Source organism: Hylobates moloch, unplaced genomic scaffold (genome assembly GCF_009828535.3).
Source record: "Hylobates moloch isolate HMO894 unplaced genomic scaffold, HMol_V3 SCAFFOLD_9, whole genome shotgun sequence".
Lineage (NCBI taxonomy): Eukaryota > Metazoa > Chordata > Mammalia > Primates > Hylobatidae > Hylobates > Hylobates moloch.
In genome coordinates this window covers 100,400,282-100,414,212 of record NW_026652284.1, presented here as the reverse complement: position 1 = coordinate 100,414,212, position 13,931 = coordinate 100,400,282, and the positions used below count along the sequence as shown (strand labels likewise).

Genomic DNA, 13,931 nt, shown 5'->3' with positions numbered 1-13,931 from the left:
GTTCATTTTAGGGCCAGGTAGAAAAAATACAAGAGCTCAGAATGTAAAGTTTGTGCCAGAAAGTAAGAAATAACTTAAGGAATGATGGGAACATATTTAAAAGACATAAGAGACAGCATGAAATAGTTCCCGCCTAGCAAATTTGGAACAATTTGAGCATCATAATAAATAATGATAGTAATGGATTATAATCCACTCAAATAAGAATCCACCAGTCCATACTCATATGAAAAGAAAAACAAATGTGGAAGAAGGGAAAAACCTTCTTTACAGTAGAATGCCAAATAATAAATGTAGAATGAAAAATGGAGTTAGAAAAATGACCATTTGAGAAACATCATAATAGTTACTGACTCAGGCAAGAATCAATAGACGCTAAAACAAGTAGGTGACATTTTAATGAGAAACAGAATATTTACATGTCTCAAAATATCTCATCATAAGCTACTTACTTACTGCAAGGGAAAATATATATCTGTTAGATTTCACCTTAACCAGAAATTTATCAATCAAGACATTAAGCTGTAATAGTCATGCTGGAATGGGAGACAAGACCTTAATGCATTCAAGGTAGGAGGTTGTACTTGATAGTTCTTATGTAAAGGAGGCACCCTCACAGGGCTATATACTTACAAATTGCTGGACTAGAAAAATAACTGCTTTCTAGCAAGGGAGACGACAAGGAAAGTGTTTACATTGGCCTAAGCTCTATGCGGGGGAAAACTGTCTCTCCTGTGAATTTGTAACCATGGACAAGCCCTGAGTATCTTAAGACAAGAAATTAACAAAGAGTGTTTCCAGATTAGTAGCAACCAAAATGCGCCCTTCTGAAGGAGCACACCCTTAAGACATGCTGTGAAGAATTTCCACGAGTCCACAAGCCAAAGTGACACATCATCCTAAGAAACCAGCCCCATGAATGAAAGTCGGTATAAACAAGTAACAAGAATTTAACCCAAACCAGCTGCAGTGGCTCATGCCTGTAATCCCAGCACTTTCGGAGACAGAGGCAGGTAGATCACCTGAGGTCATGAGTTCGAGACCAGCCTGGCCAACATGGTGAAACCCCATGTCTACTAAAAATACAAAAATTAGCGGGGCATGGTGGTGGGTACCTGTAATCCTAGCTACTCGGGAGGCTGAGGCAGGAGAATCATTAGAACCCAGGAGGCACAGGTTGCAGTGAGCCAAGATTGCACTACTGCACTCCAGTCTGGGCAACAGAGACAGACTCCGTCTCAAACAAACAAACAAACAAAAAAGAATTTAACCCTAAAATACTTTAATAATAGAATTATTGAATTCAGAATATAAAATGATCACGATTAAAATATCAGAATGATTAAAAAGTTAAAAAGGAACCAAGCACCATAAAAAATTCTAGCAACCTTGAAAAAGAAGCAAATGTAATTTCTAGGAATAAAAGAGTTCCCCATTGAAAAGAACAGGATAGATTAGAAAGGGGAAGAGATCTAGTGTCCTAAAAGACAGATATAAGGAACCCAAAATATTATTTGTAAAATCAGAGAGGTAGAAAATATTACTATTAAAAGACATAGGTCGTCCAAAGAAACTGTCATAAATCTAATTGAGAGAAAGAATATGAATATAAATTACTGAGAAAAATAATATTTAAAGAGTTAAAGGTTAAGAATTTTCTAATCCTGGTGAAAGATATAAATCTGAAATCTGGAAGCACAAAGAAATCTACATCTGGGCTGATGATAGTGAAGCAGCAGAACCCCAAAGATGAAAGACAGCAAGCCTGAAATGCAACCAGAGAGAAAAGAGAGGTCACCTACCAAGGAACAACCTTTAGACTGAAAACACACATGTCAACAAAGCAACAGGAGCCAGATGATAGTAAAATGTGTTTGAAATGATTGGAGACAACTCTCAATCTGGTACCCAGCTAATCTCTTAGAAGTGACTGCAGAGTGAAGATATTTTTGCATGAATAAAGGTAAGTTTACCACCACAGATCTTCTGTGAAGGAAAGTGGATACGTAGAGAAGGTCTGAGATGCAAGATGAAATGGTGAGCCCAACAACTTCGTGGGCAAATCTGGACAAACACTGATTGTTAAAGCATATCTATAATAAATATACTCAATAATATATTTGTGAGGCAAAAAATAAGTTAATGGATTTGTCAAGAATGATGTGTAAGATGGGAGATTAATAGTTGAATTTAAAGCATTATTAAATTATACATTCTGTATTATAGGGAAATAGTAAAGATATTGATTAGTATTAGACTATGTTAGCTTTTCCAGGTCAGTAAGTGCTAAAATGGATTTAAAGAAAAAAGAAACTTGGTCAATTTTAAGTAAGGTGTAAAGGGAGAAAAAAGATAAGAAAAATGTAGGGTAATAGCACAAAATAAATAGTAAGTCCAAAATTATCAGTAACATCAACACATTTAAGTAAACCAAAGCTATCAAGTAAAACACAATGATTGTAAGAGAATTTTTTAATGCAAATAAATCTTCTTTACAGATTACTCACCTGAACTTGAGACACAAAGAGAGTGAAAGTTAAAGAATAGAGAATCAATGCATTATGTGAGTACTAAATAAAATAAAGGTGGTATAGCTATATTAACATTAGATAAAACAGTCCTTGAGGCAAATATTGAATTACTAAGAATAAAAAGAATCATTACAAAATATGAAAAAGAAAAACTGACTAGAAAAATATAATTACTCTTATTTTGTATGTATCTAGCCTTTAGGTATTTAAAACAAAATTGCCAGAGTTACAAATAGAAATGGACAAATACCATCGAGGGAAATTAAAATGCACATTTTTCTCAAGGACACATGGAATGGTTTTAAAAACTGACCACATTTAAGTAATAAAATGCCTCAACAAATTTCAAAGAATATTCCTACACACCCCATTCTCTACCCACAATGCAATAATTAGACATCGATAATAAATATCTTCTTTTAAAATCTCCAGTTATTTAGAAATTAATAGCATATTTCTAAGTAATAAGCTATTAATCAAGGAAGAAACCTAGTGAAATTTAGAAAATAGCATGAACTACAGCATAACAATGCTACATAGCAAAATCTATGTGAGAGCTCAAGCAGTACTTGGATATTTTAAAATGCATATAATAGAAAAGAAAAATTAAAAATTAAGGGATAAACACTCAACTCAGGATGTTAGAAAAAAGAAAATACAATGAAGTAAGTATTAGATATAAAAACATAAAAAATATCAAGAGGAGCTATAAAAATATGCAAACACAGCAACTAAATAACTTGATTCCAAGGTATACACTCTAGAAAAATTCTACCACATGTACAGAAGGAGACATAAGCAAAGATATTTACAACAAATTAATTATAGCAAAATACTGGTAACATCAAGAGTGGAAGGGTTAAATACGTTGGAATATACTTATCCAGTGGCATTCTATTCTACACAGCAAAGAAAATGAATAAATTGGCTCTACATAAATCGACATAGATAACTTTAAAAAGTTTAACACTAGATTTAAAAAGTTGCAAAGGTATACATCCATTATAATAAACTGTATATAAAATTTGAACTTTGTATAATTAAATACGTTTTAAGCTTGCAAATATATATGAAGTAAAATGATAAAGACATATTGGAATGACAAAAACTGACTTCAGCTTAGTGGCAGCCTCTTACAAGAGAGGAAAGGGAATTTACAGGAATAAGTAATGAGTTTTAACTATATGGTAATAGGTTTATTTACTTAATCTGGACAAACATGTTTATGACATTATTTTTATACATGTTATTAAATATATTAGATATATTTATATCTATTTAATATATTTAATAAGTTGTAATAAATATAAATATAAACCTGTATATCATTAGAAGAAAAATAGGAAAATGTTTCATATTAAAATATTAGAAAACCAAGAAATGCATCAAAATTCAGAGTAAAACATTTGTCAAGAATTTTTTTAATTGTATTAAGAATTATCAAAAAGATGAATAAAGTTGCAAGGCAAATTATACACCAAGAGAAAAATATTTGCAAAAATACAACAATATGTAGAATAGGGTTTCATACTCAGAATATTTAGAAAGTTTTTATATATTCATTAAAGAAATAAAGACAACACAAAACAAAAATGAACAGGAAAAATTACAAATGACTACTAAAGATATGAAAAAATGTTCAACCTCACTAGTAATCAAAAAGATGTAAATTACACAAATGGAATATAATTGGGGAATTTTTTCAATATTAAGGATTTCAAATGTTGTAAAGAACTTATGAAATAATCATTGTTACATATTGTTGGCAGACGTACAAATTACTGAAAAAAATTCAAGTCGATATTGAGAGAGCCTGCCATCTATCAATTTGGCAGTCTAAAATTTGCTTATCCTTTAACCTTGCAGTTCCACAGTTAGAAATATGTTGTTACAGCATGTTTGTGATGGTGAAAATTGAACAACATTAAATGCCGATCGAAAGGGGAATAATTGGCCGGGTGCAGTGGCTCACACCTGTAATCCCAGCACTTTGGGATGTAGAGGCAGGTGGATCACCTGAGGTCAGGAATTTGAGACCAGCCTGGATAACATGGCAAAACCCGGCCTCTACTAAACATACAAAAATTAGCTGGGCATGGTGGCACACGCCTTTAATCCCGGTTACTCAGGAGGTTGAGGCAGGAGAATCGTTTGAACCCAGGAGGCGGAGGTTGCAGTGAGCCGAGATCGTGACACTGCATTCCAGCCTGGGTGACAGAGTGAGATCCTGTCTCAAAAAAAAAAGGGGGGGGTTGGGGGGACTAATCAATAAATAATAATAGTCTATCCCATAGAATACTATCTGGCTATTAAAAAGAATGCAGTAGACTAACAGTAATACCTAACATTATTCAATGGCAGGTAATGTTGTATTTTACACATACCAACGCATTTTATCCCAAAGAACTCTATGATCTGAATCCCATTCTCCACATTTTGCAGATAAGGAAATAGAGACATAGACATTTGGATAACTAGTATAAGATCACTCAAAGTGGTAAAGGCAGGCTTTGAATTTAGGCAGGCAAGTGGGAGAGCCCATGCAATTTACACTGGGTGATCCTGCCTCCTATATGAATTGGCATGGAAAGGTTTCCAAGTGAAAAGGTATGCACAGAACAAGAAATAAGATAGGCTGTACATACACGCACCATTCTGAGAAAGGTGCCTGAAAGGTCACATGCCAAAGGGTTGAGGGTCATCTTGTGTGGGAAAGGAAGGAAGAGTACAAAGAGGCCACAGGCGATCTTCATACTAGACCTGCACTTCTTAGATGGGACCAGCAACCCCACATGTGAGTATTGCCTGTGTAATTAAAACAACCCAACTCCCAACACGAGTTAATCAAAATCGTCTCTGACCTTCTGGTGAAGATGGTCTACTCCCATTTCCTCTGTCCACAACTTTGACTCTGGGCTTTGGATCCTTTCTTTTTTCTAAATCTTTAACTGGAAGAAAAGTAGAGATACAGCACCATGTTATATTAAAGTCTATAAGAAAATATTCAATGAGTTTTACTAAAACCCTTGAAAGCCCTAAAAGTATCTATAGAAATGAGCTCCATGGTACAAACTCATCCCCAAATATTAGAACTGCTGTTTTTTTTTTTCTCTACTTCGTCATAAGAAGACACAGAAACACTTAAGGAATTACGTTGGCTGAGTATGCACTATGGGCAGATGTGTCACATATATTTAATCCTTCATAACTGCTGCAAAATCAGCATAATTATCCCTAGCTTATACATGAGAGAATGAAGAACCAGAAAGCTAAAACCTATCTCATAAAACCAGTTAAGTGCTGGCACGGGGTTAAAGCCATATCTTCAAGTCTCTGGACTTAGCCTATGAGCTTGGTCCCCATTCTAGAAAGATCTTAACCATGAGTAGCCTCATTTGGAATTGCTCCATCAGCAAAAAAAGAAGGTGAAGAGCCTTATAATAATTCCTTTTCAAACTTAAAAAAAAGTTCTCTATTAATAAATGGTAGTTTTTTATGGCTTTAATTAGAAAATGTTCAAGGACCAAAAACTGCCCCTTGGCCTTGTAATAAATTCATATCAACCTACACCATTAGCTTAACTTTCCACTGCATTCTCTCCTTAAAACTGCACAGCTGCTTTTCTGTCAAATAGCACCTTAGGCTATTTGAAGCAGTCAAGAGCCTGCCAAATGTCAGTGGTTTCTGCACAAATAAAATACCCTGTGAAAATGCAGAAGTGAGCCAACGTATTTCAATTAATTGCTACATTCATTTCATGGAAATCAGCAAATGTATTAAAGGGTAAGCTACATAGAGGAAGCAATGATTTCCTCTGAACCACCCTTGCTGCCTTCTCCAGGATATTGTTCCATTCATCCTGTCTTTATCATATCCTCCTCCTCTTTCTTTCCACTGTCTTCCATCCCTTTGCTGAAATGGTTTGAGATTTGTCGTTTGCCAAGGTCATGTCACTCCAATTCTATTATTCCTTTTCTTAGAAACCTTCCTTGGCTTTCTGCTACCCAGAGATTAAATCCTAGGATATAAAACAAAATTTTAAAAGATTTTAAAAATAAAAATGTAAGATACCTTGATCCTGATATGTATAAATTTTTAAAAACCTCATTCACCGACTTCTTTATAAGCATTGGCGCTTTGGAGCACCCCCACTACCACCACCACCACACACACACACACACACACACACACACTTAAATTCTTTTCTTTCTCAGTTTTTAGAATAGCTTTATCCTGGTTTTCTCCTTCTGACCACTCCTTTTCATTCTCATTCTTTGGGCTCTTTCTCTATTACTATTCATGAAACACAATCATATACTAAGGTTGCCTTGTGTCTCTCTACGCCCCCCTGTAATTTTACCATCCCACAATTTAAATTCTCACCTTTTCATAGATAATTTCCAAATCTGTATCTTCAACCCCACCCACACATGGGCTGTCACCCCAAATTACTTGCATTTTCTAAAACAAAATATGTCTGCAACTTTAATATGAGAAAGATCATGCTGAGTGATGCTGGAGGTAGAAATAGCTCTAGGGAAGACTAGTAATAAATTCAGAGGTAGAGACTTGGAGAAACTTCCCTTTTGAGTCAGACTTCCAAAGAAAGGCAGGAATTTGCAGGCAAAGATTGACAAAACACATTTAAAAGAGAAAAAATTTCCCAACATAGAATGTGGTGAATTCTTATAAATTTTATGTTGCCTCAGCATCCATTTTAAATATAAGTTGGACTTACTCGTACTAGAAACAGGCTCAGTCACCCTTGACACAGTTTCTAGTCCTACAACATACCCTAAAGCACTAGTTCCTAAATGTGGTTAATCCAGATATCTGCCTTAAACAACTGCTCCCTGCCCATCTTTCAAAGTCTAGTTCAAATGTCACCTTTCCAGTGGAGTTTCTGCCGGTCTCTACTTGGGAGTTACTCTTATTATTCATTATTCATTATTCTCTCCTAGATCTACTTCCACCTTCTACTTCCCTATGGGAGAGCTGCATACAGCCTACCTCACTGGCCCCACTGACCCTCATTCTCTGCATGGACTATGCAGATATGCCACAGTGACTGCCTCTCAGTCACAGTGTGACCTCCTGGAACTCATGCCTGCTTACTTTAAATCCCCCAATTAAAACTCTCCTCAGAGAAACCCAGGGATAATGCCCTAGACCCCAATAATGACCTTGGCTTATGGGTGCCCCCACTTCATGTGCTCCCTGACCTCCATGGGTGTGGCCTCCAGGCATACAATGTAACTCCCAGGACCTGTAAGTAATAAAACCTTTATTTCCATCTTGCGTCTCTCCTAATCATTGAAGAGGTACCCTCCATATTTAAAGGTCCTAAATTAAAACACAGAGCTATAAAAGCAGTCTATAAATAAACAAGAAAAAATAACAGACATTATGGAAGCTGATCCACTATGCCACTTATATATATAAGATATATATGTCTTCCTCATGTAGGGGCAAAAACAGTTGGAAAATAGATTGTTACAAGCAAAATGGTATTTCTTACGACAACAATAGCTACCATGCTCTACTACGTGGTGAAGTAAGCTCATCTGCACAGTAATAGGCATATCATCACCTTCATTTGCAGGTGAAGAAACTGAGGCTGGAAGTGGTTGAACTGCTTGTGGCAAATTTGGAATCATAATACCTATTAGATCAGATATTCCTTTCTGTCTTAAAAATTCAAAGATCATATCTTATGTTTTACTGTGTATCAAAATATGAACTCATAAAGAATGCAAATCCCTGCACTAAATGCAAACCTATAGCCACAAGGCTTTATCTTGATCACCACTTTCTTGGATCCAACCACGAAAGTTTTCTAGGAAGAGGAGACTAGGCTTTAGCTCCATCTCACAGAGAGCAAGAATATAACTGAAATGCAAAAGGGAAAAGAAAGCGATCCAAGCAATTTTCATTTTATTCTTACAAACTGCTATTTGGGCAGAACAAATCCCTCTATCCTGCCAATAAAAATAACACAGCTAAAAACATACACGCTTGCATATTATTTATCTAGCTAAAAGTTATGTTGTTTCTCTACAGTTATCTTAGCAGAGTTAAGCAAGATGGAAACAAACGAATTTCCTTTTATGTGTTTTGAAGAAGTAGCCTGGGAAGATTTATATGACTCTCTGTGTTTCTTCCGCTGTTCAATCGGTGGAATGTTTGAAATAATCAATTGTAAAACCTCAGACTAGAGAAAGATGAATCTTTTCTCCTTATCCCTTTTACTGCTTCTCACAAACTGTAACTGAAGGTATTTCAGCAACTCATGCAAGAATGTTGGAGGCCAGAAACTAAAGTGCAGTGCCAGTAAAATGAGACAGAAGGCTGATTTAAACCAAAAATAACATAAAAACCTTTTCCAAAGCTCCCAGACAAAGTGAATCTCAAAAGAATGTAACATTTACAACATGTGTATGTCCTGCTGACAGGTGAATTTGCCAAATGTCTTTGTTCAGAAGTTTCAAGACGTAACTTAACCAAGTTGTGTTTTCTTTTAAATTTTTTAAATATTCACAAAATGTTGGGTTGGTGCAAAAGTAATTGCGATTTTTCCAATTTAAAGTAATTGCAAAAACTGCAATTACTTTTGCACCAGCCTATATGTCTCACAAAACATTACCAAGAGGAGGAAGAGAAAAAAGGGAGAGAAGTGCTGTAAAAAATCTAGATAGAACATTGCTGCACACAAAGTTCCAGACCCACCACCTCACAGATTTATGGATTCATCTTATAGTAGGATTTTAAAAGCTATTGTTTAAAATTTAGAAAAAAAAATCTACTTGAAATGATGTCTGTGATTTGCTCAAAAAATAATAAGGAAAAGGGTTTGAAGGACAGAAAAAATAAGACTGGCCCTGAGCAGCTAATTGCTGAAGCCAGATGATGGCTACTTAGGGGTTCATAATACTATTCTGATGATTTTTTCTTATGCTTTAAATTGTCCTTAATAATAAATTGGGTTTTTAAAAAGAGTCTATTTTAGCAATGAAGTAACAGAAAGTTAACTAGGCTAAGCCTCTTCTGTTTGCATTCACAATACAAAATTTTCATCCTTCACATTTGAAACACCACTTTCAGGAAGAGGGTGTTGCTGTAGTCTCTGGTCACTAGAATATAAGATCCGCAGGGGCAGGGATTTGTCAAGTGCCCAAGTGCCTAGAAAACAGTCTGGCACTTAGTAGACATGTGACATACATTTGTTCACAGAAAAAAAAAAGAATGAACGAATGTCTCCTGAGAGACAGAAGAATCAGGGCCTGTGTGGATCTTTATTTTTTATTTTATTTTTTGTTTTTGAGACAGAGTTTTGCTCTTGTTGCCCAGGCTGGAGGGCGATGGCGTGATCTCGGCTCGCCGCAACCTCCACCTTCTGGGTTCAAGCGATTCTCCTGCCTCAGCCTCCCAAGTAGCTTGGATTACAGGTGTACGCCACCATGCCCGGCTAATTTCGTATTTTTAGTAGAGACAGGGTTCCTCCATGTTGGTCAGGCTGGTCTCGAACTCCTGACCTCAAGTGATCCGCCCGCCTTGGCCTCCCAAAGTGCTGGGATTACAGGCATGAGCCAATGCGCCCAGCCTGTGTGGACCATTTTTAAACTCAATCTAAGGAAATGCTTCCTAAGGAACTGTGTGGACATTGATTGGACCATCGCAGAGCTTTCGTTCCCACTTAGAATGTCCTCTGCACACCCTATCCTTTCTACAAATGCCCAATTTACTATTTGAGAACTGGCTCAAACATGAAGCTTTCCCATGCTTATCCTCTCCACAGCCCATTACTGGGGCAGAGAGAGTACCTCTCTTCACAGGGTCCTATATGTACTCTCTCCAATATTTATCACATTGTATTTGTTGACAAATCAGCTTATTATGGAGACTGGCATAGAACAGTCCCTATGTCAACTGATTAACAATTGGAAAGAATTAAATTCCCTGTTGTGTAGGCTGTTTTAATAGAGGCTGGACTGGCACTTTCTGGGGATCCTACAGAGGAGATGCATGCATTATCCATTCAGACATTCATATTTATGGAGCGCCCATTATATGCCAGGCCTATAATGTGCAACTGTGATACAATGAGAAATAAAAATCATTGAGTTACAGTCTTTGCAAAACTTGCAGGCTTCTAGGGGTCACAGAGAAGTAAATAAGCAATTACAACATGGTGTTATAGTACCAGAAGGGAAGCTCTAGATGCTAAGAAGTCACATAGGAGAGATGTCTGGGTAAGGTTCAGGAGCCAATGTTAAGAAGTTCATTGGAAACTAAAGCATAAAAGATAAGTAGGAATACAGCAAAATGGGGGAAAGGGAAGGCTAGGAAAGTATTAGAGATCAGAGGAATTCATTGAAGGTAAGACTGAAGGTCTTCTAGGATCTCTATAAATCTGAAAAATCTAGAATTTTAAGTTGTAGAATATATATCACAGACTCAAATCCAAGGCTGGGACAGAGTCCTGCAGAGGTACTTTGAGAACTGTAAATACATACTTCTGAATTGGCCTTGAGCTGGCTTGCTTTCTTTATCTTTATGGTATGCAATAATTTGAACTGTGTAATTCTGGTCTGGCATAAGGCCTTGAATAATTGCTTTAGTTGCAGTGTTCTGGAGATTCAGCTGGTTAGTTTTTCCACCTATAATAAAAGAGAAAAATAAATCAGTTCTAAGAAATAAGGTTCACTGTGTACATTAAGAAACTTTATTAGTTAGCAATCATGGTGTTAAACAGTGAAGGCATTTTTTGAAATGTGTTTTATTGTATATATTTTAAAGTGTATATATTTAGCGTGTACATCACATTTTTTTACATATATCAAGAGGTAAAGACATTTAAAAATACATACAATGGTGTATATGTGTATTGCACCTAATTATAACATAGTTTCCATCTTCCTTTTTAGCTGTACTCTTTTTACATTAGATAACTAACAATTGTCGAAATTACAGAAAACCAAATTCACAAAAATATTTCATCATAACACACTACTGCTTTTATATAGTAGGAAAAGCCATAGTACAAGATTACAAGACAGCAAGCCCTCAGCATCAGATATACTCTTCGAGGAAAGAATTTCACTTAAAAGTGAAGGAGGAGGCCAGGTGCAGAGGCTCACACCTATAATCCCAGCACTTTAGGAGGCCGAGGTGGGTGGATCACCTGAAGTCAGGGGTTTGATACCAGCCTGGCCAACGTGGTGAAACCCCGTCTCTACTGAAAACAGAAAAAATTAACCAGCCGTGATGGTGTTCATCTGTAGTCCCAGCTACTCGGGAGGCTGAGGCAGGAGAATCGCTTGAACTGAGGAGGCGGAGGTTGCAGTAAGCTGATATCTCGCCACTGCACTCCAGCCTGGGTGACAGACCGAGACTCCGCCTCAAAAAAAAAGAAAATGTGAGGGGGGAGATATGGGCAGGCCGAAGGTAATTATTTACACTGGAAATTTTCTACGGCCTCTCTAAAGTGAGTCAAAGCATCCTTGAAACATGAGCAATTAAATTATCTTAAATCTGACGACAAATGGCTCAGGATGCTGAAGGAACCACTCATTGACTGGCTACTTAAAAGTTGGCTTGGTTCATGAAAAGATTTCAAAATCCCATTACCTCTCCAACAAATTAGACTGATATCTAAGGCTTTCTTGAAAGTGCTGATGATTAAATACTCAACTCTTATGCAGAATTCCAAAGTTTACTTTTCTTCTCTAATTTTTGCCTGCAATTACTGTGTCTGAGAAAAGGAAAATTAATTTAAAACTTCTATCTCTCTAGCAGTACCAGCAAGAAAAGACTGAAATTTGCTGAATTAGTCAAACATAATACAGATTATAATTTAATCATACGCCAATAAAATTAATATTTTTAAATCTGAAATTTGATGCTGCTGTTATCTCTGCTGCCTGCTCCTGGAGGGCAAAATGGAGTCTTTCTCTTGCCAAAACCCATTTCCTATGTGCATTTATGTTCAAGATGTTAAATCTGGTTTTAGGAACTTCTGTCACTTAAAACTCATCTACTACAAAGTGCACCTAATATATCTTTCACGATGTGTGTTTCACTAAAAAAAAGTTTCTCAAAAAACAAACCCTGTATATTAGAGTCCCTCTTTAAGAGTTATGGAGTGTATTATTTTATTAAAGGCGTTGAGATTCCTGAAACAAACAAACGAAAAAAGCTTTAAACTCTGTTTAAACCAGCATTTCCCAAATTTATTTGACCATTAAACTATTTAGCTGCATAACAGCTATTAGCATCCTACAGCATACCATGGAACACGCTTTCAGAAAGGCTGGCATAAACAATAGTTGCACCTTATCTCATGGTGTTGAAACAGCTATAAACATTTTGCAGCTAAATGTATTTATTACTCTTTATTTACTATGTTTAATCAAATAGATACCAGATTGTCAAGACTGATTGTCTTGGGTTGCTGCAGTAAGGACACTGTGGAAAATAAACCTAGCATTTACGAAGAAATAATTTGCTTTCATTCCCAATTTTTATTTTGTCATGGAAGATGTCTAGACAAGAACTAGATATCTACTTCTTGGGTGCACTCTTCAAGAGAGGATTGAAGGATTCAGATGAAGGTTTGTTTCAGAGGCTACCCAAGTCACTCTACAATTCTATGATTCCTCAGTAATGCTTGGGAGTACTTAATAGCTTGGTATTATCAGCAATTAATCAGAAAATGTTAAGCTACCAATCACTTGAAGGAAAAAAAATTACCTTTCAAGATCAGACATGAGGGATTCTCAGAGGTACCAAAAAATAGTAGCTTGTATTTTGACCTTTAGAATCATAAATGTTCAAGAATCTTTTAAATTTAAGTTTCCCATGATAGCTTATTTTTAAAAATAAGCTATATTTTTAAAAATCAAAGAAATTTCAAAATTGAGTCACACTCCAAAATGAAAACTCTGAACTAGGTTCGAGAATATTGTTTTCCATAAGCAAGTCACTTCTGTACGCCACCATGGGAAAAGTGGACATCTGGCATTGCTCAATCAGAAGTCATTCTAATGAGTCTATGGATAATATTTCTTAATGAAAGATATGTCAGGCCGGGCATGACGGCACACACCTGTAATCCCAGCACTTTGGGAGGCTGAGGCAGGTGGATCACCTGAGATCAGGAATTCAAGACCAGTCTGGCCAACATGGTGAAATCCCATCTCTACTAAACATACAAAAATTAGCCAAGCATGGTGGCGGGCGCCTGTAATCCCAGCTACTCAGGGGGCTGAGACAGGAGAACCACTTGAACCTAGAAGGCAGAGGTTGCAGTGAGCCAAGTTCGCACCTCTGCACTCCAGCCTGGGCAACAAAGAGCGAAACTCAGTTTCAAAAAATTTAAAAAATTAAAAAATAAATAAAATA

General features: G+C 36.4%; 1 protein-coding gene across 1 annotated transcript in view; it reads right to left on the bottom strand.

The window, feature by feature from the left end:
- COL14A1 (collagen type XIV alpha 1 chain) overlaps window positions 1-13,931 on the bottom strand; it is a 314,618-nt gene that overhangs the window by 203,427 nt on the left and 97,260 nt on the right. Inside the window, exons 5-6 of the mRNA XM_058443680.1 lie at window positions 11,045-11,188; window positions 5,393-5,479 (exon numbers count right to left, since the gene is read on the bottom strand). Coding sequence (XP_058299663.1) covers window positions 5,393-5,479; window positions 11,045-11,188 — 231 coding nt within the window. The remainder of the gene's footprint in view (window positions 1-5,392; window positions 5,480-11,044; window positions 11,189-13,931) is intronic.